The sequence below is a fragment of the Lates calcarifer genome, unplaced genomic scaffold (assembly GCF_001640805.2).
Source record: "Lates calcarifer isolate ASB-BC8 unplaced genomic scaffold, TLL_Latcal_v3 _unitig_401_quiver_1231, whole genome shotgun sequence".
NCBI lineage: Eukaryota > Metazoa > Chordata > Actinopteri > Centropomidae > Lates > Lates calcarifer.
Window position 1 is genome coordinate 2,586 of NW_026116656.1, and position 22,452 is coordinate 25,037.

At 41.1% G+C, this 22,452-nt stretch overlaps 3 protein-coding genes across 4 annotated transcripts; 1 reads left to right on the forward strand and 2 right to left on the reverse strand.

Annotated features, from left to right (window-relative positions):
- Positions 1–772: 772 nt before the first annotated feature.
- Positions 773–8,325, reverse strand: LOC108895553 (histone acetyltransferase KAT2B). Its single transcript, XM_018694425.2, has 18 exons — positions 7,992–8,325; positions 7,005–7,131; positions 6,761–6,906; positions 6,570–6,656; positions 6,288–6,469; positions 6,010–6,201; positions 5,736–5,839; positions 5,451–5,576; positions 5,018–5,151; positions 4,491–4,699; positions 4,281–4,407; positions 4,074–4,184; positions 3,660–3,803; positions 3,422–3,536; positions 3,299–3,329; positions 2,893–2,956; positions 2,707–2,791; positions 773–2,317 (listed from the first exon to the last, which is right to left on the reverse strand). Exons 1-18 carry the CDS (start codon positions 8,190–8,192, stop codon positions 2,124–2,126), a joined length of 2,379 nt encoding a protein of 792 aa, XP_018549941.1. The 5' UTR covers positions 8,193–8,325; the 3' UTR covers positions 773–2,123.
- A 522-nt stretch (positions 8,326–8,847) lies between these two features.
- On the reverse strand, positions 8,848–15,877 carry LOC108895551 (ras-related protein Rab-5A). Of its 2 annotated transcripts, none has more exons than XM_018694423.2 (6): positions 15,696–15,877; positions 13,076–13,294; positions 12,432–12,583; positions 12,132–12,254; positions 11,813–11,906; positions 8,848–11,614 (listed from the first exon to the last, which is right to left on the reverse strand). In XM_018694423.2, the coding sequence occupies exons 2-6, from the start codon at positions 13,239–13,241 to the stop codon at positions 11,499–11,501; spliced, it is 651 nt and encodes a 216-aa protein (XP_018549939.1). In that variant the 5' UTR covers positions 13,242–13,294; positions 15,696–15,877; the 3' UTR covers positions 8,848–11,498. The 2 variants fall into 2 exon arrangements, with proteins under 2 accessions (XP_018549939.1, XP_018549937.1); XM_018694421.2 differs by having other exon boundaries at positions 13,076–13,297; positions 15,696–15,876.
- A 4,233-nt stretch (positions 15,878–20,110) lies between these two features.
- LOC108895550 (deubiquitinase OTUD6B) lies at positions 20,111–22,188 on the forward strand. The gene is made up of 5 exons (XM_018694420.2): positions 20,111–20,383; positions 20,925–21,073; positions 21,286–21,384; positions 21,646–21,846; positions 22,012–22,188. Exons 1-5 carry the CDS (start codon positions 20,308–20,310, stop codon positions 22,171–22,173), a joined length of 687 nt encoding a protein of 228 aa, XP_018549936.1. The 5' UTR covers positions 20,111–20,307; the 3' UTR covers positions 22,174–22,188.
- Positions 22,189–22,452: the final 264 nt, after the last annotated feature.

Genomic DNA, 22,452 nt, shown 5'->3' on the forward strand with positions numbered 1-22,452 from the left:
TGTTTTCTTTATGTGATTGTGTGATATGTAATGTGAATGTGATCAGTTTTAGATATTTTTTTTGCGTGCTTGTTTCATCCTTGTTTCGCATGTGTTTAGTCTTTCTTCTCTTCTCCATTTCTCCTCTTCATCTCAAGATAAATGTAGTTAAGGCTCTTTTCTGAATATCAGATCATTTAACTGCATTATTGTTTTTATTATGAGATCCTGAACATGAGCACATATTATTGTCATCTAATAAATACCAATTTATATCTCTCTTTAAGTGTATCTTCTGCTGTATGATTGACAATAAACTTGTGCTCGGCTGACAATGAATATGCTAAGTTTTATTGGAGAGGAGTTTGTTTGTCATTTTATTATCAACAGGGTGACCATGGCTCAGGAGGTAATGCGAAGGTCGGTGGTTCGATTCCCAGCTCCTTCAGTCTGCATGTTGAAGTATCCTTGGGTAAGATGCTAAACCTAAATTGCTCCCGAAGTAGTACTGGTGTGTGCTAAACAATCTGTGTACATATAGAAGCACTGATAGTGTGTGTGAATGGGTGGATGTCACTTATAGAATATGGTTTAGACTAGAAAAGAATACACCAAAGTTTAAATGGAACTGAGTTTGTGTCATTTTTTGGTCAATTTGAACACAAAGTTTCCTTTATTGGACCTGAAAAGGCACAGAAAGCTGTGTCCTTTCATCTTTTTTACAAATGAAAAATAATTAAATGAAGGCTGATCATCTTTGATGTCCTTTAGTTAAAACACTACAGACACCAAATTAGCCTCAGTTCTGTTTTATTCAGTCTATAAAATAGGCTAATACTATGTCATTAAAACCAATTGTACAAAGAGCATGAAATCATTTTTTCCAGACATTAGAAAATGTATTTTTTTCCTAAAGTTTGAAAAGTACAAACACCTTTTTACAAAACAGCAAAACTACGTAGTATTGCACAATCTTTTCATTTATCTCCAAAGTATAAAGTTATCAATCTCCATCTGCGGGACAAAAATAAGAAAGAATAAATTAACCTTGTCTTAAGCATAATTCTTTTAAATTACAGCACATAAATAAGAATAAACTCTAGATAATTAAATTAGTCCTTAGTCAACAGCGGTAATTTATAGGTCAAACAAATTCTGAAGAAAAGAAGATGCTCTTTTTTTATGTTTACTAATACTTGGAAAAATAAAAGTGCATTTTGATAGTCAAAACTGCCCTAGGTGGCTTATACAAAAAAAAAAGATTTTTTTTAAAGTTCTGAAACAGAAAATAGATGTTATGTACACATTTAAAATATACAGTGGGTATAAGTGCTTTAAAATAATTAAAATCTGTACAAATTTAAAGTATGTATTCCTCTTTTGGCAGGATGAACTCATCACAGACGAACTTTGACCTCATCAATGGCACGCACGCTCACAGGAAACAGGATTATATCGACAGGAAAATCTGATCTCTCAGTCACAGTCCTCAAGGCTAACACTTGTGTAACGACGTAATACACAGTAGATGTCACTGCTGCGCGTGACATCTCTACCTGAGTCAACTGAGAGGAGGAGGCAGGCATTCAAAAAGGCAGGGGATGAAAGTGAGAGGGGAGGAGAGAGAGGAGATGGAGAGAGACAAAGTAAGGTGTGTGTGGTGAATCTCCAATCAGCTGTCGTTCCGTGTCGCCTTTCAACTGTAACACAAAAATAATAACGGAAGCTTTCTGCCCTGTTTAATATGTATCACTGTTACACCTCCCACTGTCCTTCCTTTCCATGGGACCCTTGGATATGTGATGAAATACGAAGACACACTGCTTCTTTTGTTTCATACCAGCAACAGTCTCATAGGTTGACATTGAGGCCTTCCCTCACGGCCTATCTTTCAGTGTAAATATCAGTCTAAGCTACTGATCCAGGATCTGGGCCTGCATGCACCAAACATTAAAAGAGTGCTGATCTGAGACCCATGTGCACCTCTTACATTAAGATATGTTTCTGAAACCTAACTGCTCCAGAATCAGTAGTCCTACTCTTGGTTTGTCCGTGCACACGATGCATCACTTATAACCCGAACCTTAACCACATCCTGCTCTCGTCCTTCGTTAAGGTGAGGAGAAACGTCTTCTTCCTCTCATCTACTTCTCGATTAGGCCCGCTTCTTTGATCTTGGTGTAGAAGAACTTCTCCAGTAAGTTGGCACACTTGTAGTACTCACTCTCTGGGGGGTTGTATTCACGGCAGTTGGTGAAGATACGCTGCATGTCGGCCATGAACAGCTTGCGTGTTGTGTAGTACCTGCTCTTCAGACGCTCGCTCATTGTCTTGAGGTCTGTAAGGAGATCAAAAAAGTGAATTTGTGAATGTGATCTCTATAACTCAGTTTTTTTAAATTACACTACAAAAAAACACTACTTTAAGACAAAACTCTCTGTATCCACAAAAGAAATACTTCATTCTTGTTTTTTACTACTTGAACAAAGTGAAATGTGTTAAATGCAAACTTGGGAGCCAGGTTTTTATTCCAAATGTTACAATGTAAGTGTAAGTTTTTGAATGGACTGATAAATACAGAGCGTGGACAGCAGCACTTCCTACTTACTTACTTTTCAGTGCCATTCTCTCTTTAATCATTCATTATTAAGCCAGATTTTTGTCAAGTGTGTTCCACTTAACCTTGTCCAATCCCTGTTGAGCAACTGTGGTCATGTGATTACATACCCATGGGGAAGCGAATCACTTGGTAGTACCCAGGTGCCTCTGTTTTCTTCACAGGCTCCATGAAAGGCCAGGCGTTCTGGTGACTCTATGACATGAAGACCAGTGTTGTTAGGAAAAAAAAAAGGTGTGTATTTGTGTTAAAGGTGCATGTAAATGTGTGTGTCTGTCTGTCCGTCCGTCCCTCACCTTCACATGTTGAAGGATTGTCTTCAGAGTGCTGTACAGTTGATCAGGGTCCTTCAGTTCTTTCCTGGAGTAGAATTAATACAGAAGACAAAAACATATCACAGCTGTAATGACAAACAATGGTGCAAGTTGTTTTATGTTCAGGACACTAATATGAGCTATTTCCCATCCTTTTGATACAAAACAATCATGCTTGGGCTTTAATGAAATAGTGCATACAATGTAAGAGTCTCCTCCTATCATTGCTGTTTGTGTCGCTGCTGACCTCAGAGATCTAATTAGGTTTCTGTCAACTAGTCCTCAATTTAGAAATCCTGCTCCTTGCCAACATGGGGAAAACATTATCCAAGTGCCAAGTCAAGGCACTCTGCTTAGTTCAAATCTTTTACAGTGTTGTCACACTTACCCTTTGCCTACAGGTTTCCAGCCAGTTTCTCCTGTTAATATAAAGAAACCAATGTATAAATGTGAGATACTGTAGAGTAGAGACACGTTGTATATTGTAAAGTACGCAGAACAATTAACGTACGTATGCCGGGGATACTTTCTATAGGAATCTGCCGAACTCCTTCCTTAAAACAGGAAAGTCCTGGATAGACTTTTCTGATCTGAGCCTGCTTCCTCTCTATCAGCTTCTTAATGATCTGAGAGAGACAGATGAGAGTGGATTTTAAAAAAAGATGGTGGTCACAGGGATGAAGAGATTGAGAGACGAGGAAGCATTTAAACTTTTAAGCTTCAATTTTAAAATGCAAACACCCACACACCTCCTTCTGCTTCTTGATGATAACAGAGAACTCTGTGTAGGGGATGCTGGGGTTGAGCTCGCAGCCCATGAGCGTGGCTCCCTCGTAGTCCTTGATGTAGCCCACATACTTGGCCTTGGGAACTTTGATGTCCTTTGAGAAACCCTGAGAGGGAGGAGGAGATATTTTGCTTTCTGGCAGCAGTAAATACAGGGCCATGCAACCACTGCAGAAATTAGCCCACTTATAAAACATGCCTGTCTTATTTTTTCATCTGTTTTTTATGATGAGATTTCAGAAGACCAGATTTACATTGGAAGCAAGTGAAATCATCATTATGTAAATGCTGGATTTTTCCACTTGATTTATCAAACTTCTTTTGTTCTTGCAGGTCGTGTAAAGGATTTTATGTTTTGAGTGAAGACGTCCAGTCACCTGTTTCTTGAAGTAGCCAATAGCGTACTCATCAGCGTAAGTGAGGAAGTTGAGGATTTCGTGCTTAATGTGATATTCCTTCAGGTGGTTCATCAAATGGGTCCCATAACCCTACAGCCAAACAAGGCAAAGGTCAAAACTGACTGATTAGAATAGAATTAATTTTTAATTTTTACACTGAGACTGAGAAGCAGGAGGCACTCTCACCTTGACCTGTTCGTTGGAGGTAACTGCGCAGAAGACAATTTCTGTAAAGCCCTGCGACGGAAACATCCGGAAGCAGATCCCCCCAATCACACGGCCGTCCTTGATCAGCGACAGCGTCTTGTGCTTCCTGTTGATGAAAACATTTCATTTTAGTCACCTCTGCTACATCCTCGAGTGCGATGAGCGATGATAAAGTGCAGTTCCACTCACGGATCAAAGACCAGCCGTGTGATGTACTCCTTGGGCATCCGGGGAAGCTGGTGGGAGAACACGTTCTGGAGGCCGACGAGCCACATCAAGATCCTCTTATTGGGCTTCTGGTTCAGGGAGTTGCCAATGACGTGGAATTCGATCACCCCCCTGCGCTCCTCTAGACGGGCAGCTTCGTCACGTGCAGAGTGGGCCGACAGCAGACTGGTCTGCGCAGGAGGGAAGGTATGGAAACACAGTTATCACCTTTGCTCCCATTATCAGCATCCTCATGAATAGACACAGCTTGATAGAGTATTGATCTACATTATTTTCTGTATTCTGGTAAAGAGGTAGGAGACAGTCTGAGAGTAGATTTTATTTATTGCTATTTAAAAATTAGTCTAATCCTTTTTATCCTTCCTTTAATAAGTTTAAAAACAATTTTTCCCTGTCCAAGCTCAATTTGTATGTAAAAAACATTACTAATATAATACAGAAATACTAATTCAATTTTTAGTGAGGCACAAAGTCTCTTTACTGGTTACCTCAGGAATGGCAGCGGGGTCAGTGATGGTTGCCATGACTTCATTTATGAGGTCCATAGGGATGTCGCCCACCACCCTGGGTCTCTTGTTTTCCTCGTGGGCTAGAGGCTCTGAAGGTTTACGCTTCTCTCCAACTGTGACAGAGGGGAAGGGACTTATCATCATCATCATTTTTTTTCTTTTTGGAGATTGTCTTTGAGGCAAAGAAATCTTGTTTTAAAGAAGTCAGGTGAAGAAAAGAATATTTATTAGCTATTGAGAGTCATGTGCCAGTGCCACAATAACAGATAAACATGGTGTAAATGTGTGTGTAACGTGAGGCCACTGTAAAGTTATTACTCTGGTGTTCACTGTTGCTGTTAGATGTATCTTTTATGTAATAACATGGTGCCATTGTAAGCTTATGAGTAACTGCAGGTTTGGCTGTTAATACCTGGGTTTGGCTCCAAGGCAGATGATGTTTTCCTGGCAGGACTGACACTGCCACGGGTGGATGGATCCACTGACACAGGACTGGTGCTGTAGTACAACGGCCTGGCCACAGGGGGCGCACTGATAACTGCAGAGCAATCAGAACAGTAATGGTGTAAAAACATGTTGTTCATTCATATTTGTTTTTTACATTGGCTAAAAAGGGTTCTAGAATTAAGGGTTAGTGTGAACAGTGACTCTGTAAGAGTGTGTGTGTTTCTGTTAAGCTTGCAAGGGTGTGTGTTACCTGTGTGAATAGGGATCTGCCCTCCCGAAGCTCCTGCCAAGAAGTCTTGGCTCCAGATCGGAGAGCTGTGGCTGTACACCTCCTCCTCCAGCATAGACAAGAACCTGAGCCAAAGAAAATACAACAAGCACAACTCTACTATGTCAAAGGTTGTCAAGTATGCACATGTGACCACTGTCCACTGTGTTTGATACTGAGAATGCACATGTGCTTTAGTTTGTGGTGTGCTTCTCTGCACATAATCTCAGAGTTTCTGTGTGTTTGTTCTTCTTACTTGGGAAAGTGTGTGAGAATGAGTGTGCGTTTCTCAGGCGGCAGCTTGTCCTTCTCCTGCCTGGCCTGCTCCAGCAGTTGTTTCCTCATCACAGTGAACACCGAACGCAACAGCGTCCGGCCAAAGATCTGAGTTGTCTCGTACCGGGGTAGACTGTCGCAGAACTGAGGCACGTTGCAGTAGCAGAGCCATCTGTAGTGAGAGCAAAACAGAAGTTTGAACATGACTACAGCTGTAAACAGTGTAATGCATGTTGACAGAATATGTGCTGGTGCTACCTGGTGTAGTTGGCTTTGTATCCAGCAGCATCGTCATTGGGCACCCTCTGGCGTCTCTGGGAGGGTGTCTCCAGCTGCCAGTAGTTGATCTGGTTGAGAAACATCTTAGCAAGCTCCATGATTGTTTGACGTTCCTTAGATGGCAGGTGGCTGAATTTGTACTGGACAAAATTGTTCACCCCCTGTTTGGGAAAACACAGGGAAAGAGAGAATTATCAGATAGAAATGAGGACACACTAAAACACCTATTTGGATTGTTGGTTTGGATTCACATGTAATTACCTGCTCAATGCTGGGTTTTTCAAATGGGGGGCTCTCCTGTGCTTCTAACATTGGTTTACCCATCTGTAGAATGGATTTCCTCAGCAGCTGAAAGATAAACAGAAAAGGAGTTATGTATGTTTACTTGTACACACTGAAAGTTGGTAAAAATCCTCTGTTTGTGTATTTTGGTTGTGAGAGCAGAGGCTTACTTTGAAGAGGGAAAAGTAGACTTGCTTAGTGTCAGCATCCTCCTCTTTGTGAACGCAGGTGTAGAGATACTCCACGTCCAGGACGATTCCCAGAAGTCTGTTCATTTCCTCCTCTGAGACGTTTTCTAGATGGGTCACGTGATCACCTGGGATGTAACACAGGTGGTCATTATCAGCAGCGCTTCAAATTTGTTCTAACTCGAAACATGCTGGTATTATTATTTTCATCCGTAGCTAGACATACCCAAAGTGTGAGAGCAGCTCCGGCAGGGCTCCTGCAGGTTGACTGCGTTGGACTGCTGGTCAGTTCGGGGGGGTGTAGGAGGGGGGTTCTGACTTTTCCAGCCATTACACTTACAAGCTCCTTCAGCCTAGGAAAAAGCAGAGTTTAAATTAGTACAACCAGGAACAAAAAAGGCACAAATCCTCCTTATATTAGATGAACAAACTCTTAGTGTGAGTAGCTATAAAGTAAAACATCAGTGTATATTACCATATACCGTAGTAGCATAAAAAACATTTTAAAACTTGATCCGGCCTCTCAGGTTAATGGAGATCTGCTGTGACTGACATATTTCAGTTATCAGGAGGTGGGGTTGAGGAGGCCTGTCACCATCAGCTGGAGGTGCTGCACTGAGCATGCGCTCTGAAACAACAACAAACTCCGCCCCTCCAGCAGCTGTCACCCTGTCAAAACAAAGACCCCGTCTCTCTCTGCGGATCATACACCGCATAAACCCAATAAAAACCCTCTCTCTATACCGCCTTGGCATTGACAGACGGCGCGGGATACACGCCGTGTGAAAATTTTCCCCGTGGAAAGCATCAGACCGCGCACACGAACACCCACTGCGGGATGCAGCCCGTTGTGCACACAGGCAGCTACTCCCAAGAACCAGCGCCAAGCCAATGTTTACGTTCACCAACCCCCCACCTTGACAGAAACATAGTAACATTGTAAAAACAACGGATAGCTTGCAGCTGGAAGGCCCCCTGCTAAAAAGTCCCGTGGCAACAGTAACGTTTTAACTTACTAAATTTTCAGTATCGCTTTTCAATAATTGGTTCGTGCATGCAAAATGAAAAAAAAATGAAGTGCTGCAATGGCTTCCTCTGCTGCGCTTGCATTTTGCAAACTATTGCAACCGCGCGCAGGACATACGCTTTAATAAGAATAAGCACCCCCAAACCGCTATGTTTAAAAAGTCAGCCATCTGCAAATGTAACATACTTTGCAGGACGAATACACCCCGAGTTTTTCCAGTTTCTTCGGCCGAGGTGAGGAGCGGAGTTGCGCCTTCTTCACGGCGATACGTGCGGATCCTCCAGCGGCGCCAGAGCCCTCCGTCCCCCCGGCTCCAGGAGCGGCCGGAACCAAGCCTGCGGCTCCAATGGCCGGCGAACCTTGCTGAATGCCAGCACTGTCGGCCATTATTCGCACCGAACCCCGACGGGACCCCCGGCCCGGGAAATATTCGCTCTGCTGTCCGCTCTATTCCACAAGCGGAGGATCAGACATGGCGCTCATCCTTATTTTCAATTTCTCACTGTAGGCCCATTTTCCTCCGCTAGGGGACTCAAATGGGATAGGCCGATTCCACTACAATTCGGAGAGGAGAGAGGTCACAAAATGCAACCATTTGTAGCAAAATTTCAAGGTCAAATGTAATGGAAAAAATGTTGCTGAGCAAACAGTGACTAATAGATCATGTTCATCCCATGCAACACAGAGGAATTACTGGAACCAATATTTTATAGAATATATTAATATTAGTGTCAAATTATAACATAAAAAGATTTTCTTAGTTCAGTAAGGAAAGCAAACGTCATCTCATTAAATTCATACAAATATAGCTGTAAGTATTTTTGACCCATATAGATTAGTCAGGTTTAATGTCAAGCATTATGAAAATAAAAAGCTTTTCTCAGTACCAAGTTGCAAAGTAGGAGACATTAAAACTGTAAGTTCTAACATATAAAAGACAAAACATGACAAAGAGGCAGTTAAAAAGATTTTTAAATGACTTTCTCTTTGAGAAAATGTCACCAAGTCCATGCACACTCACTCACTCACACACGCAGCCTGATTACAATAATAAATGATCAAATTTATTTCAGTATTTATTTGGTCATTACATAACAGTACTGTAAAATGCTTGCATTTAAATGTTTTCGGCTGCAATTAAGTGTTCACGGCAAAAAAACAAAAAACAGAACCAAAAAAAAAAAAAAAACAACAAAAAAAAAAAACATACAATTTACATCCCTATTATGTGTTAATTCATTTATTCATGAATCACCATCGTGCCAGCTGATAGTTGTTACACTGTTGCTACAATATCGTCACAATGTTACTGAGATGTTATAGAGGAGCAGACAATTGGTTAATCAAACTGTTTTGTGTTGTGTCTGATTCCTCTAGAGCTTTTACAAGCAGTGTCTCTGGAGGTTCAGGTCTACTTACAGGGAGGAGTACTGGACAAGGCATCGTAGCCTGATACCATTAAAAAAGGTATTAGTGAAATCCAATAAAGAGAGTTTAAAAAATAGAAACCAAAATATTTGGATATTATTTTTTTTCTTTTGAGAAAAAGGTACAAGACAGACAACTAAATAAATGCAATTTCATTTCTTTTGTTAATAACACTACATACATTTATAAAGACCACCACTAATTATAATTTAACCATTTGTGTGGAAAAAAGGAACAGAAACAAAACTCCAAACCCAGATTGTAGCTGTTTTTTTCTGATAACTGTACAGTTTTTTTTTTAATGATTATCTAGACAGCTCCCTAGCAAGCATTAGTCCTGTCACTTGTAAATCGAAAAAAGGTAGACTACACTGCAACACCCTATTTACAGTATATTATTTATATATTTATATTTATATATATTTATATATTTATATCACACTGGCTGTAATTATGACAAGATATATTCATGAGCGTTATTAGTGCAAGGCATGATTAAGACAGACCTGTAAAAAGAGTTATTAACCACATGTGCTGTGTATGTGTTTGTGTGTTTGCGTGTGTATATAACAATGTATAGTGTGGGGGGTGGGAGGTGAAAAACACAAATATGTGGTCAACAGTTGAGGGAGTGGTGTAACAGACTACATGTGTGTGTTCATGTGTCCTTATGTACAATGATGTTTAGGTTTGACAGGGTTCAGAGAGAAGTTGTTGTAATGTGTGTGTTTATGTGCAAACGTGTGTTCCAACATACACACACGGAAATGGGCACGTGTAAGTGAGTCTATGGATGAAATCTGTCACCAGCCAGCCAGCCAGCCCAGGCCCAGTTTGTACACACTGACACATGACTGTGTCTAAAGCACTTCCTAATCAAGAGAAGATGACAAAATAATTCTGAATTCAAAGGTGATTATGAAGCAACCTTACATATTGCACCTCCCCACTCACTAACATCACCTTTGCTTTCTACCATGTGCAAACCCAGCAGTGGTCCAGCAACATTAACACAATAGAAAAGGTGATCTGCATTAACTAACTCATCCAAAGGCAGAAACCCAACAGTCCCCAGTATAACCATGACAAGGGTGGACTATACAAGACTTATGAAAGAACACTGCATCAGGAGGTGGGGAGGCAGTGACACTAATGTCAAGTCAAGTCAAATTTTATTTATATAGCGCCAATTCACAACAGAAGTTATCTCGAGGCACTGTAATGTGTACCTCACAGGCCCCTGTGCCTTGTTGTAGAGAAGCTGGGTGGAGTGAGGGGGTTTGTTGTGCCGCAATGGTCTTTGCAGACACTCAAAATCACAGAGTAAATACTGTGAAACATTGCACAATGCCACTAGAGACAGCTAGAAGCAGGCATGGCCCCAAGAATGGAGCCTTAGGGTGGTAGAAGAGAATGTACACTAGTACTACTTTGGGTTTAGTGGGGGAAAGGACACGGAGAGCAGTGGACGGGCTGAGGGACTCAGACCTCTAAAAGGACTACAGTCCACAAATGTTTTTAAACTTTCAGATAAAAGGCTCCCAGTGACAAAGGAGAGGCATGAAGCCCTAGGTTCCTCTCTGTCTGTCTCCACCCTATGCCTTTCCTCTTCCTCAGATTCATAAGATTACACCCCTCTTCACTTATAGACATTTTTTCTGTGCTACTGCAGATAAAAGGTAAAGCACAGTTTTCTGTTTTTCTATTTTAGGCCATATAAGTATACAGGTATGTGCATCCATAATTTTGACAAAATTATAGCAAAAACATTTTTTAACAAAATTATCAAAAACAGAAGACTGGTATTAGAATTGCTCTGGTAAAGTCTCAAGCTATCCCAGAAAAGGGAAGTGACCACTTCCTCTAAATGAAACTCATATCTACACATTGGAAGGAAGATGATGGAAGGCAGGGTGCACTAATATTCTCTAAGATCTGCTGTCATTAATCTATCATCAATAATTGATAGATGTAACAAGCTAGATGGCAAAAAGTAAGAAAGAATGGTTAGGAGGCTTCACCAGGTAGCAGCAGAACCATGATGTAGGAAAAGAGGCAGAGCCATGTTGAGAGATCAGTGTAATGGCATTGACTTCGCTACTGCAAAATGAAAGGTGGGCACAGGGCATCTTTTCTTGTTTTGCCAATCAGAGAATTGGAGATAAGAGTACAACATATTGCATTAGTAACTGCAGTGGCATTTGGGGTGTCAGCCGCATTAGTTACTGCTATGCAGGTTGGTTGGTGGGGGAGGCGTTCTTCACATTAGTTACTGCAGCACGGAGCCTTGGCTGGCTGGGCAGCTTCTGTCAGGTCCACTCCCCGGTTCCGCCCGCTGTTGGCTCCCGCAGCCTGTGGCTCACTTTTTGGCAATCTCTTTGCTGAAACGTGACAAGAAACCAAGCTAAATAATGATAAGATAAAGTGCAACTTTTCATTTGTAGGGAGCAGAAGTTACAAATGAAAAATTTTCATTATCCACACCTGACCACAACCATCCAGTTAATCAGTTTGATTAAGATTACCGCTCTACAAATGCACTGGCAAAATATATGAATAAAGTGTCAAGAGTTACCCACCAATAGCCATAAATATCTCATTCACATTCATAGATGTCTTAGCTGACGTCTCCATGAAAAGTAAGCTGTTGTCATCTGCGTAGGACTGGGCATCCTGTTAACACAACATGAACACCATGAATTTTCAATATATCTTAACACATGGATGCATTTGATACTAAGAAAGTCTAAGCACTAGAGCTTAATGGATTTTTATCACTTGTATGTTCTGGATGTAATCATATTGAACAAAAACAGAGAGAAAATTAATGTTTGTTGTTGTTCCCCAAAAATGCACAAAATAAGACTGACTGTAAAAGCACAGTTTGTTCAGTCTGACCTGGAAGTCGACAGCTCTCTTGTTGGCTAGGTCAGCTTTGTTGCCTGACAGAGCGATGACTATATTAGGACTTGCTTGTCTCTGCAGCTCCTTCACCCAGTTCTTTGCCCGTGCGAAGGACTCCTGCAAATAGAAGACATTGTACCAATTGCCAATACATGCTATCATTAACTGTAACAGTAGCAGTAGCCATACTCTAACTTGTTGTACAAGTGCTCTGGCTGCATCTTGCTGGCTGACTAAATGACAAGTACAATGTCAGGAAAATTGCATAAAGAACTGGAAGGTGGATGAACGTGCCTCGTTTGTGATGTCGTAGACCACAATGGCAGCCTGTGCTCCTCTGTAATACATGGGTGCCAAACTGTGGTAACGCTCCTGGCCTGCAGTGTCCCAGATTTCAAACTTCACTGTTGTGTCATCTAGACACACTGTCTGGGTGAGAAAGGCCGCTGAAGAGATAGGACAAGGTGAGGGGTGAGTCAGCATTAGATAATAAGTATCAACACCAAAACAATACTCTTGACAATGCCATGTAAATAACAGTATTTAAAGCATTATCAATTTCCATTACAGGAGACAAACTGTAGCTAATAGTAGAATTTAATTTTACTTAAAGTGGAAAATTGAGTTCCAAAATCTATTAAGTTACAGGTCACAACTGTGTATGTGATCCTGACAAAAAAATTTAAACACACATTTTGGAGTTTTTTTTACACGTTATTTTAAGGTGCTGTTGTGACAAAAGCAAAGCACCCCATTGGCTATAAACAGATACACCAGTGCTAAATCTCTAATAAGTAGCAAACTTTTTTAAAAAAAAAAGGAAAATCTGTTTAATTGAGACATAAATACACTCCTACAATTATAACACTCCATCCAATTGATCCACAACCAGTTGGCAACTTGTGAGGAACAGCCCTGTTCGTTGATATGAAGCTTACCTCCTATTGTACTCTCCTGGAATTCATGGAACTGGCCCTTGACAAAGCGAAGCACTAAGCTGGACTTCCCAACAGCTGACTCCCCCAGCAGCACCAGCTTAAACTGACAGATCTTGTTCCCTGCATTGGGTCCATTGGGTCTCGTAGCTCCTCCCCGATTGGCCATGACCTAGTCAGATCACCCAGTGTCCTGCGTGCCAAACCTCACTATCAGGACTTCTGCTGCAAAAACCAAGAGAAGAAATAGCTTTAGTGACAGTCATAGAGTAATGAGCACTTATTAAACACTGAAGAGCAACACAACTCTGAATAAAGAGAACAAAGCATATCTGCTTACAAGTTAAATGTACCGCAACATTTTACGTTACAACAGAATTTCCCCAAACACTGACAAAATTCAAGTGTAATACCAAAATATTTTGGTTAACAGCATTCTGTAGAGCTATCAACAAGTTTTTTGGTTTTGTTTTGACATGATGAGGGACTCTACAGGGCTCAAAATAGAACAATATATTTGGTTTCCTTTATGACACACTATATAAATATATATGTAAATAAAACCTACAGGTCGACAGTAATAGTTTTTGTGTGATCAGTTAGTGATGCTTTTAAATAATAGGTAATATTTAAAGGAAATTTGAGATATAGGACCAGGTTTGTCTGAAGGTTTTATATATATATATAGTAAGCAAACAGAATTCAGACTACATTATAGGATAAATTATTTATCACAAACTACCTTGCAAACATTAGCCCTTCTGTTGCAGTTTAACAAGACTAAAAGAACAGATTAACTAATTAGTTAACATGTAATTGACATATAATTTGACATATAAGGAGGGCAAGTATTCATCACTCTATGCCAAGAACAACTGTAAAAAAGAAATTCAAAAATAAAACTAATCATACACACTAGAGCTTGGTTGCTAAATAGGTTGATGATATTTAAAGTAATTAAATATAGAGGTTCTACTTTATGTATCTTCTTATTATACATTGTTTCAGTGATTATTATCAAGAAAGAAACAAAATAGTAGTTAGATATGATCTCCATTCTCTAATACTGACTAATTTTAATAGTTTTGTCTCTACCCTCCCCTCCCCTCCCCTCCCCTTTCATCCTTACTGACAGTGGCCATCAAAGCAAGTGCACTATAAGTGATGCATTTCACACAAGCACTTTCACATATCAAATTTAAATTATGCACTGAATGAATTGAAAATATATGACATATATATACGTTTGTCATCACTGACTCAGTTACCAAACACAAGTAGGTCTGTTTTGCCAACAGTGCTTTATGAATGACATTATCAAAGAGGCAAAGAGCAAAAGCCCACCACAACCACATACAATTACAGCAAGCAAAGAAAGCCTAGTCAAGACAAGAACCACAACAGTTTCAGGAGTTTTCACAAGAATTTCACCCACCCACATTACTCGAGCCTGTTGCAGCACTGAAAACCTCGGTATGGATACATACCATGCATTCATGCATTGCTTAGTGACTTACTTAAGAATGAACTGCTGACTAATTTCAATACAACAGATGGCTGTTGTCAGGAGATAACACAGTCTGTGTTTGATTTTGCAGGGAAAATCTGTCCTGAGAATGATTTGTGGAATCTTATCCCTGACCATAAACACTTTAACCGTGAACCCCGCACCAAACTCTCTTATGCAGGACACAGACATAATACCTACTGACAAAAAGTACAGATACTGTTCCATACTCATATATGCTCTCTAATGCAATTAAGTACAACGGCATAAAATCTTCCATACGTAATGGAACAAGAAGAAAACACTGACGCTTAAGAAACTGCAGCGACATTACAATGACTGCGTTTACCCATGACAGTGACTGTCAACAGACGCTGCGCACTGCATGACTGCAATGCTCACAAAATATAAGGGCTTATCTGTCGTTAGTTGACTGTAAACACACTTGCTCGTATTAGCTGTCGCCCTCTATCTCTTGATTTTAGAGGGGGACGCCATTTTCCAAATTGTTTTTGTTGTCTAGCTCGTTAGCTCACTTGCAGTTAGTCAACCTTAGCTTTTCAAATGGCCAGTAACGGTAGCCTCCTAACCACTTTATGAACAGCACATTAAAACGACAGGCTCACGCAATAAAGCTAAAGGGGATGCGATGTGTTAACAAGCTACTGGCTGCACTGCTAGATACCGTTATCAAACTGAAATGCTGTGCAGGCTGGCTAACGTTATTTAATGGGGAGTAGCCAAACCCTCAATTAAGAACCACTAACGTTAGTTTGGTAGCTCTGTTAGCATTCCACCCACTGACCTGAGTCCACCCATTTAGCTGTTAGCTATCACAAAGTCAATTGTGAGCCATGAATACTGTTTGCTATCGCAGCCAATGGTAGCCGCTTGTTAATGGCAACATATCTACACAGAAGAGGAAGAGCTAGACTCGATAAGACGTGACAAAGGCCTGTATTTCTGCATTCTCTTGGCTATCAAACATCACCGACATTAGCTGAAGTCGGCTAGCGATAGCTAACATTAGTCCCCGATGACAACTGAGCAAACGTTAGCGTTAGCTAGTTCGCCAGCTGGAAACCACAACTTGTCGATTCATGTCAAGTACGCTACCTGACAGCCAGACGATGTTTTGAACTTTAAATACCACCGCTGTAGTATTTACACACGGAACTCAGGACACTGTGGTGAGGTGGTGCTGGAGAAACCAAGAAAACAATTTCAACAATCCCGTCACGTCTCCTCCTTTCTTTCTTCTCGCAACTTCCCCTTAGAACCAAAACACAAACAAGCTCTTCCGCCCCTCGTGCCACGTCATACAGCACGTCTGCCCTCTAGAAGCGAGTTTCTCAGCCGCAGCATCTCTAATACTTGTATTTAGTTAGCTACTAACAAACCCAAAGACATTATAATGGTAGTAGCTTATGTTGTAAAAATATTTCAAAACATATTTTCAACAGATATATAATGTTGTTATTGTTTTGTGTTGATTTATGGTCATTTTGTATTATATTGCGTCTGTACCTGGATGTCAATGTTACCCTTGGACAAAAACTCAAGCTTTTGATAACTTTTAATTTTTAATTAAATTTAAATTTTTTTTAACAACGGCGTTAACAGTATACTTACTGAGTTTGAGTCGATAGGATTAAATCTCTAGGAGGAGTTTGTTCTCCAAATAGTGAAAATGAGCAAAATTTGGTATTAAAGTCAAAATGGCTGATTTCCTGTTGGTTTGAGGTCATGGCATCCCGGATTTGAAGGCATCATCACCGTTCAGAGAGACATCGTCAATGATGACAGAGACACTTTCTATGATCTCAGAGACATCATTCACGATCACAAAGCTAGTGATAGCGGGTCACTATTCAGGTCCAACTTTTTCAGCTCAAAGTCACTCAGGGGCATGTTTTATGCCATTTGGAGTGGATTTGGACAGGTTTTTGGTGAATTCTTTGAAAAAGTTGACACCACCGTTTTTGGTGACCGCGACAGGCGGCGGGTCATGGTTTGGAGTGAAAAAATGTCAAAATTTCAGGTCCAACTTTTTCAGCTCAAAGTCACTCAGGAGCATGTTTTATGCCATTTGGAGTGGATTTGGACAGGTTTTTGGATTTGGACAGGTTTTTGGTGAATTCTTTGAAAAAGTTGACACCACCGTTTTTGGTGACCGCGACAGGCGGCGGGTCATGGTTTGGAGTGAAAAAATGTCAAAATTTCAGGTCCAACTTTTTCAGTTCACCAAAAATGGTGCTGTCAACTTTTTCAAAGAATTCACCAAAAACATGTCCAAATCCACTCCAAATGGCATAAAACATGCCCCTGAGTGACTTTGAGCTGAAAAAGTTGGACCTGAAATTTTGACATTTTTTCACTCCAAACCATGACCCGCCGCCTGTCGCGGTCACCAAAAACGGTGGCGTCAACTTTTTCAAAGAATTCACCAAAAACCTGTCCAAATCCAAAAACCTGTCCAAATCCACTCCAAATGGCATAAAACATGCCCCTGAGTGACTTTGAGCTGAAAAAGCTGGACCTGAAATTTTGACATTTTTTCACTCCAAACCATGACCCGCCGCCTGTCGCGGTCACCAAAAACGGTGGCGTCAACTTTTTCAAAGAATTCACCAAAAACCTGTCCAAATCCAAAAACCTGTCCAAATCCACTCCAAATGGCATAAAACATGCCCCTGAGTGACTTTGAGCTGAAAAAGTTGGACCTGAAATTTTGACATTTTTTCACTCCAAACCATGACCCGCCGCCTGTCGCGGTCACCAAAAACGGTGGTGTCAACTTTTTCAAAGAATTCAGCAAAAACCTGTCCAAATCCAAAAACCTGTCCAAATCCACTCCAAATGGCATAAAACATGCTCCTGAGTGACTTTGAGCTGAAAAAGTTGGACCTGAAATTTTGACATTTTTTCACTCCAAACCATGACCCGCCGCCTGTCGCGGTCACCAAAAACGGTGGTGTCAACTTTTTCAAAGAATTCACCAAAAACCTGTCCAAATCCACTCCAAATGGCATAAAACATGCCCCTGAGTGACTTTGAGCTGAAAAAGTTGGACCTGAAATTTTGACATTTTTTCACTCCAAACCATGACCCGCCGCCTGTCGCGGTCACCAAAAACGGTGGTGTCAACTTTTTCAAAGAATTCACCAAAAACCTGTCCAAATCCACTCCAAATGGCATAAAACATGCCCCTGAGTGACTTTGAGCTGAAAAAGTTGGACCTGAAATTTTGACATTTTTTCACTCCAAACCATGACCCGCCGCCTGTCGCGGTCACCAAAAACGGTGGTGTCAACTTTTTCAAAGAATTCACCAAAAACCTGTCCAAATCCACTCCAAATGGCATAAAACATGCCCCTGAGTGACTTTGAGCTGAAAAAGTTGGACCTGAAATTTTGACATTTTTTCACTCCAAACCATGACCCGCCGCCTGTCGCGGTCACCAAAAACGGTGGTGTCAACTTTTTCAAAGAATTCACCAAAAACCTGTCCAAATCCACTCCAAATGGCATAAAACATGCTCCTGAGTGACTTTGAGCTGAAAAAGTTGGACCTGAAATTTTGACATTTTTTCACTCCAAACCATGACCCGCCGCCTGTCGTGGTCACCAAAAACGGTGGTGTCAACTTTTTCAAAGAATTCACCAAAAACCTGTCCAAATCCAAAAACCTGTCCAAATCCACTCCAAATGGCATAAAACATCCTCCTGAGTGACTTTGAGCTGAAAAAGTTGGACCTGAAATTTTGACATTTTTTCACTCCAAACCATGACCCGCCGCCTGTCGCGGTCACCAAAAACGGTGGTGTCAACTTTTTCAAAGAATTCACCAAAAACCTGTCCAAATCCAAAAACCTGTCCAAATCCACTCCAAATGGCATAAAACATGCCCCTGAGTGACTTTGAGCTGAAAAAGTTGGACCTGAAATTTTGACATTTTTTCACTCCAAACCATGACCCGCCGCCTGTCGCGGTCACCAAAAACGGTGGTGTCAACTTTTTCAAAGAATTCAGCAAAAACCTGTCCAAATCCAAAAACCTTTCCAAATCCACTCCAAATGGCATAAAACATGCCCCTGAGTGACTTTGAGCTGAAAAAGTTGGACCTGAAATTTTGACATTTTTTCACTCCAAACCATGACCCGCCGCCTGTCGCGGTCACCAAAAACGGTGGTGTCAACTTTTTCAAAGAATTCACCAAAAACCTGTCCAAATCCACTCCAAATGGCATAAAACATGCCCCTGAGTGACTTTGAGCTGAAAAAGTTGGACCTGAAATTTTGACATTTTTTCACTCCAAACCATGACCCGCCGCCTGTCGCGGTCACCAAAAACGGTGGTGTCAACTTTTTCAAAGAATTCACCAAAAACCTGTCCAAATCCACTCCAAATGGCATAAAACATGCCCCTGAGTGACTTTGAGCTGAAAAAGTTGGACCTGAAATTTTGACATTTTTTCACTCCAAACCATGACCCGCCGCCTGTCGCGGTCACCAAAAACGGTGGTGTCAACTTTTTCAAAGAATTCACCAAAAACCTGTCCAAATCCAAAAACCTGTCCAAATCCACTCCAAATGGCATAAAACATGCCCCTGAGTGACTTTGAGCTGAAAAAGTTGGACCTGAAATTTTGACATTTTTTCACTCCAAACCATGACCCGCCGCCTGTCGCGGTCACCAAAAACGGTGGTGTCAACTTTTTCAAAGAATTCACCAAAAACCTGTCCAAATCCACTTCAAATGGCATAAAACATGCCCCTGAGTGACTTTGAGCTGAAAAAGTTGGACCTGAAATTTTGACATTTTTTTCACTCCAAACCATGACCCGCCGCCTGTCGCGGTCACCAAAAACGGTGGTGTCAACTTTTTCAAAGAATTCACCAAAAACCTGTCCAAATCCACTCCAAATGGCATAAAACATGCCCCTGAGTGACTTTGAGCTGAAAAAGTTGGACCTGAAATTTTGACATTTTTTCACTCCAAACCATGACCCGCCGCCTGTCGCGGTCACCAAAAACGGTGGTGTCAACTTTTTCAAAGAATTCAGCAAAAACCTGTCCAAATCCAAAAACCTGTCCAAATCCACTCCAAATGGCATAAAACATGCCCCTGAGTGACTTTGAGCTGAAAAAGTTGGACCTGAAATTTTGACATTTTTTCACTCCAAACCATGACCCGCCGCCTGTCGCGGTCACCAAAAACGGTGGTGTCAACTTTTTCAAAGAATTCACCAAAAACCTGTCCAAATCCACTCCAAATGGCATAAAACATGCCCCTGAGTGACTTTGAGCTGAAAAAGTTGGACCTGAAATTTTGCCTTCGAACCTTTGCAGAGGTTAATCCAGCTGCGGGTTGAATAAATAATCATGAAAATGGCAATGGTGGATGGTTTGTATACTTAAAATATATCACAGCTGGTTGCTGTGACAGGACAGAACTGTAGCTCAGTAACAAGCCGAGGGGTGGCGGTACAGCAACATTAGTTTCGGACGTGAAGAAGAAGAAAGCTCCGCCCTGCTCATTCGTCTCTTCCGGATAAGGCCGTACCAACGCGTTTTATTTACTGCGGTGTATATATTTTTATCTCGTGTCATGATGTGCCATATTTTATAACTGGGACATTATAACACGCTGTTTATCTAACGGTTGACAATTTAATGTAATTCGCAAAGACTCTTATTGAACAAAGCGAGCAGCAGTAGCATCCAGTCATGGAGGAGACGATAGTGGAAACACCAGAGGAGCGGATGGCAAAGCAGCATCGCAAGGAAAAGAAAGATTTGCAAGGTAGCTAACCTCAGCTGTTTTCATTTGTTCTGACTTTGTAATTAAATTTTAGACTTTGCTGCCAGGTTATTTGCATCAGCCCAGTTTAGCCACGAGCAGCGGCAACAGTAGGTAGTGTTACATGTCGTTCTTCAAGATTTCACCAGTCCATCACTAAGGATTTTAGTTGTAGGTTGAAACACACAGCTATGTCAGTCTATGGGCTGAAACTTCCAAATGTCTTGTCACTGTAGCCATACCCCGATCAGTGATGTTACAGTATGTTTTCCATGAGCCGTTAATGGCAAAATACCACATTAAGCATCACAGATTGGCGTGTGACCAGACGAGAAATGGGCTTGAAAATTATGTTCATGCACTCTATACTTCATGTACATAAAGTAACTTGTTAAATTAATCAGTATTTATTCCAGAACTCTGTGTACTATTGTATTTTTGTTTGCAATTTACTCTATGTATACATAGATTACTGTCATCCTTCTGAGAGCTGTATTCTGTGTTCAGTGTGTGTTAGCTTTATTCACTCAGTTTTGTGTTTCAGCTAAAATCCAGAGCATGAAAAATGCTGTCCCAAAAAATGACAAGAAAAGGAGGAAACAGTTGACAGAGGAGATTGCCAAGCTGGAGGCTGACCTCAGTCAAAAACATGAGGCGGAACTCAGGCAACTTAAATCTACAAATGACACGAAGGTAAAGGCCTGCCAGATGATTAATGAATATCATGGCCAAGCATTAGAGCTACATTGTGAAAGGAGCAAATGCATTTAGGTACTGAGCAAAGTATTCACAGAGTGCATTTTTTCACATTTTTATATCATTTTTTCATGCTTACATGAAGCATGTTTATCAGATTAACATCAATCTGGGACATAACCAAAGCTCTCCTCACTCAATTTTTCAAGGCAGAGGAGGTGATAAATGGAGTCGAAACCATGAAGATGGAGGGTGGTGAACAAGACGAGGTCAAACAGCCACGAGTAACCAAAGCCCAGAAGAGAAGGGTGAGTTATAGGATCCCTCTCAAATAGGACAGTTTGTTTTTCCCCAACATCACGTCATTCACTGAAACAGTCAGTGTAGAAAGGAATAAGCACACTGAACACCACATTTCTGAATAATATACAAATGTCAGGACCTAAGACAATAGTACAATGGTTGTTGCATATGTTTCAACATTTCATCTATGATTTGTTGTTTGAGTGTGTTTGCTCAGTCATGTTTTTACATTTGTAAATATATATTTTTTAAATGAACCTCTCCAGGACAAGAAGGCTGCCCAGGAGAAGGAGAGGGAGAGCAGGATAGCAGAGGCTGAGGTACAGAACCTGCAGGGTGTGAGGCACCAGGAGGGTTTGAAGCTGGCTCAGAAACTCGCCCAGCAACAGCTTCAGATCAAAGAAATTTCATCTGACGGCCACTGCATGTACCGTGCCATTGAAGACCAGCTGTCACAACGATCAAAGGTACATGTGATTATGGGAATATTATAGCTGTAGCTGTGCTTTGAATACCTTATCAGAAATGTGATAAGCAAAAGTATGCAGTCTAGAGTTGCTACAGTTGAAAATGGTAATGTCTACCAGGGTTTATACACCAAAGAGTACACATTAATGTTCTGTTTACTCTAGCCTGGGTTAACCATGAGTGTAAAAGAACTGCGGTCCCATACTGCTGAGCACATGAGAAGCCATGCTGATGACTTCCTGCCTTTCCTCACCAACCCCAACACTGGTGACATGTACTCAACAGGTAACACTGTTATCTTTGCTTTGGTAAAACATCAATGGTAGCCATAGATATTCCATTTAGAAAGAAATTATGTGTATGCACAGTATTCATGCAAATGTTTGTGGGTGTATTGCTTGCCAGATGAGTTTTGAGAAATACTGCAATGAAGTAGAGCACACAGCAGCATGGGGTGGACAACTTGAGGTGAGCTGTTTGAGTTTTGTCACAGATCCACTGCATTGTTGCTCCTTTCTCTTCACAATGATTATTGTTCTTGTCTTTTACCCACCAGCTGCAAGCTTTGACCCAAGTTCTCCACTTGCCAATACAAGTGATCCAGC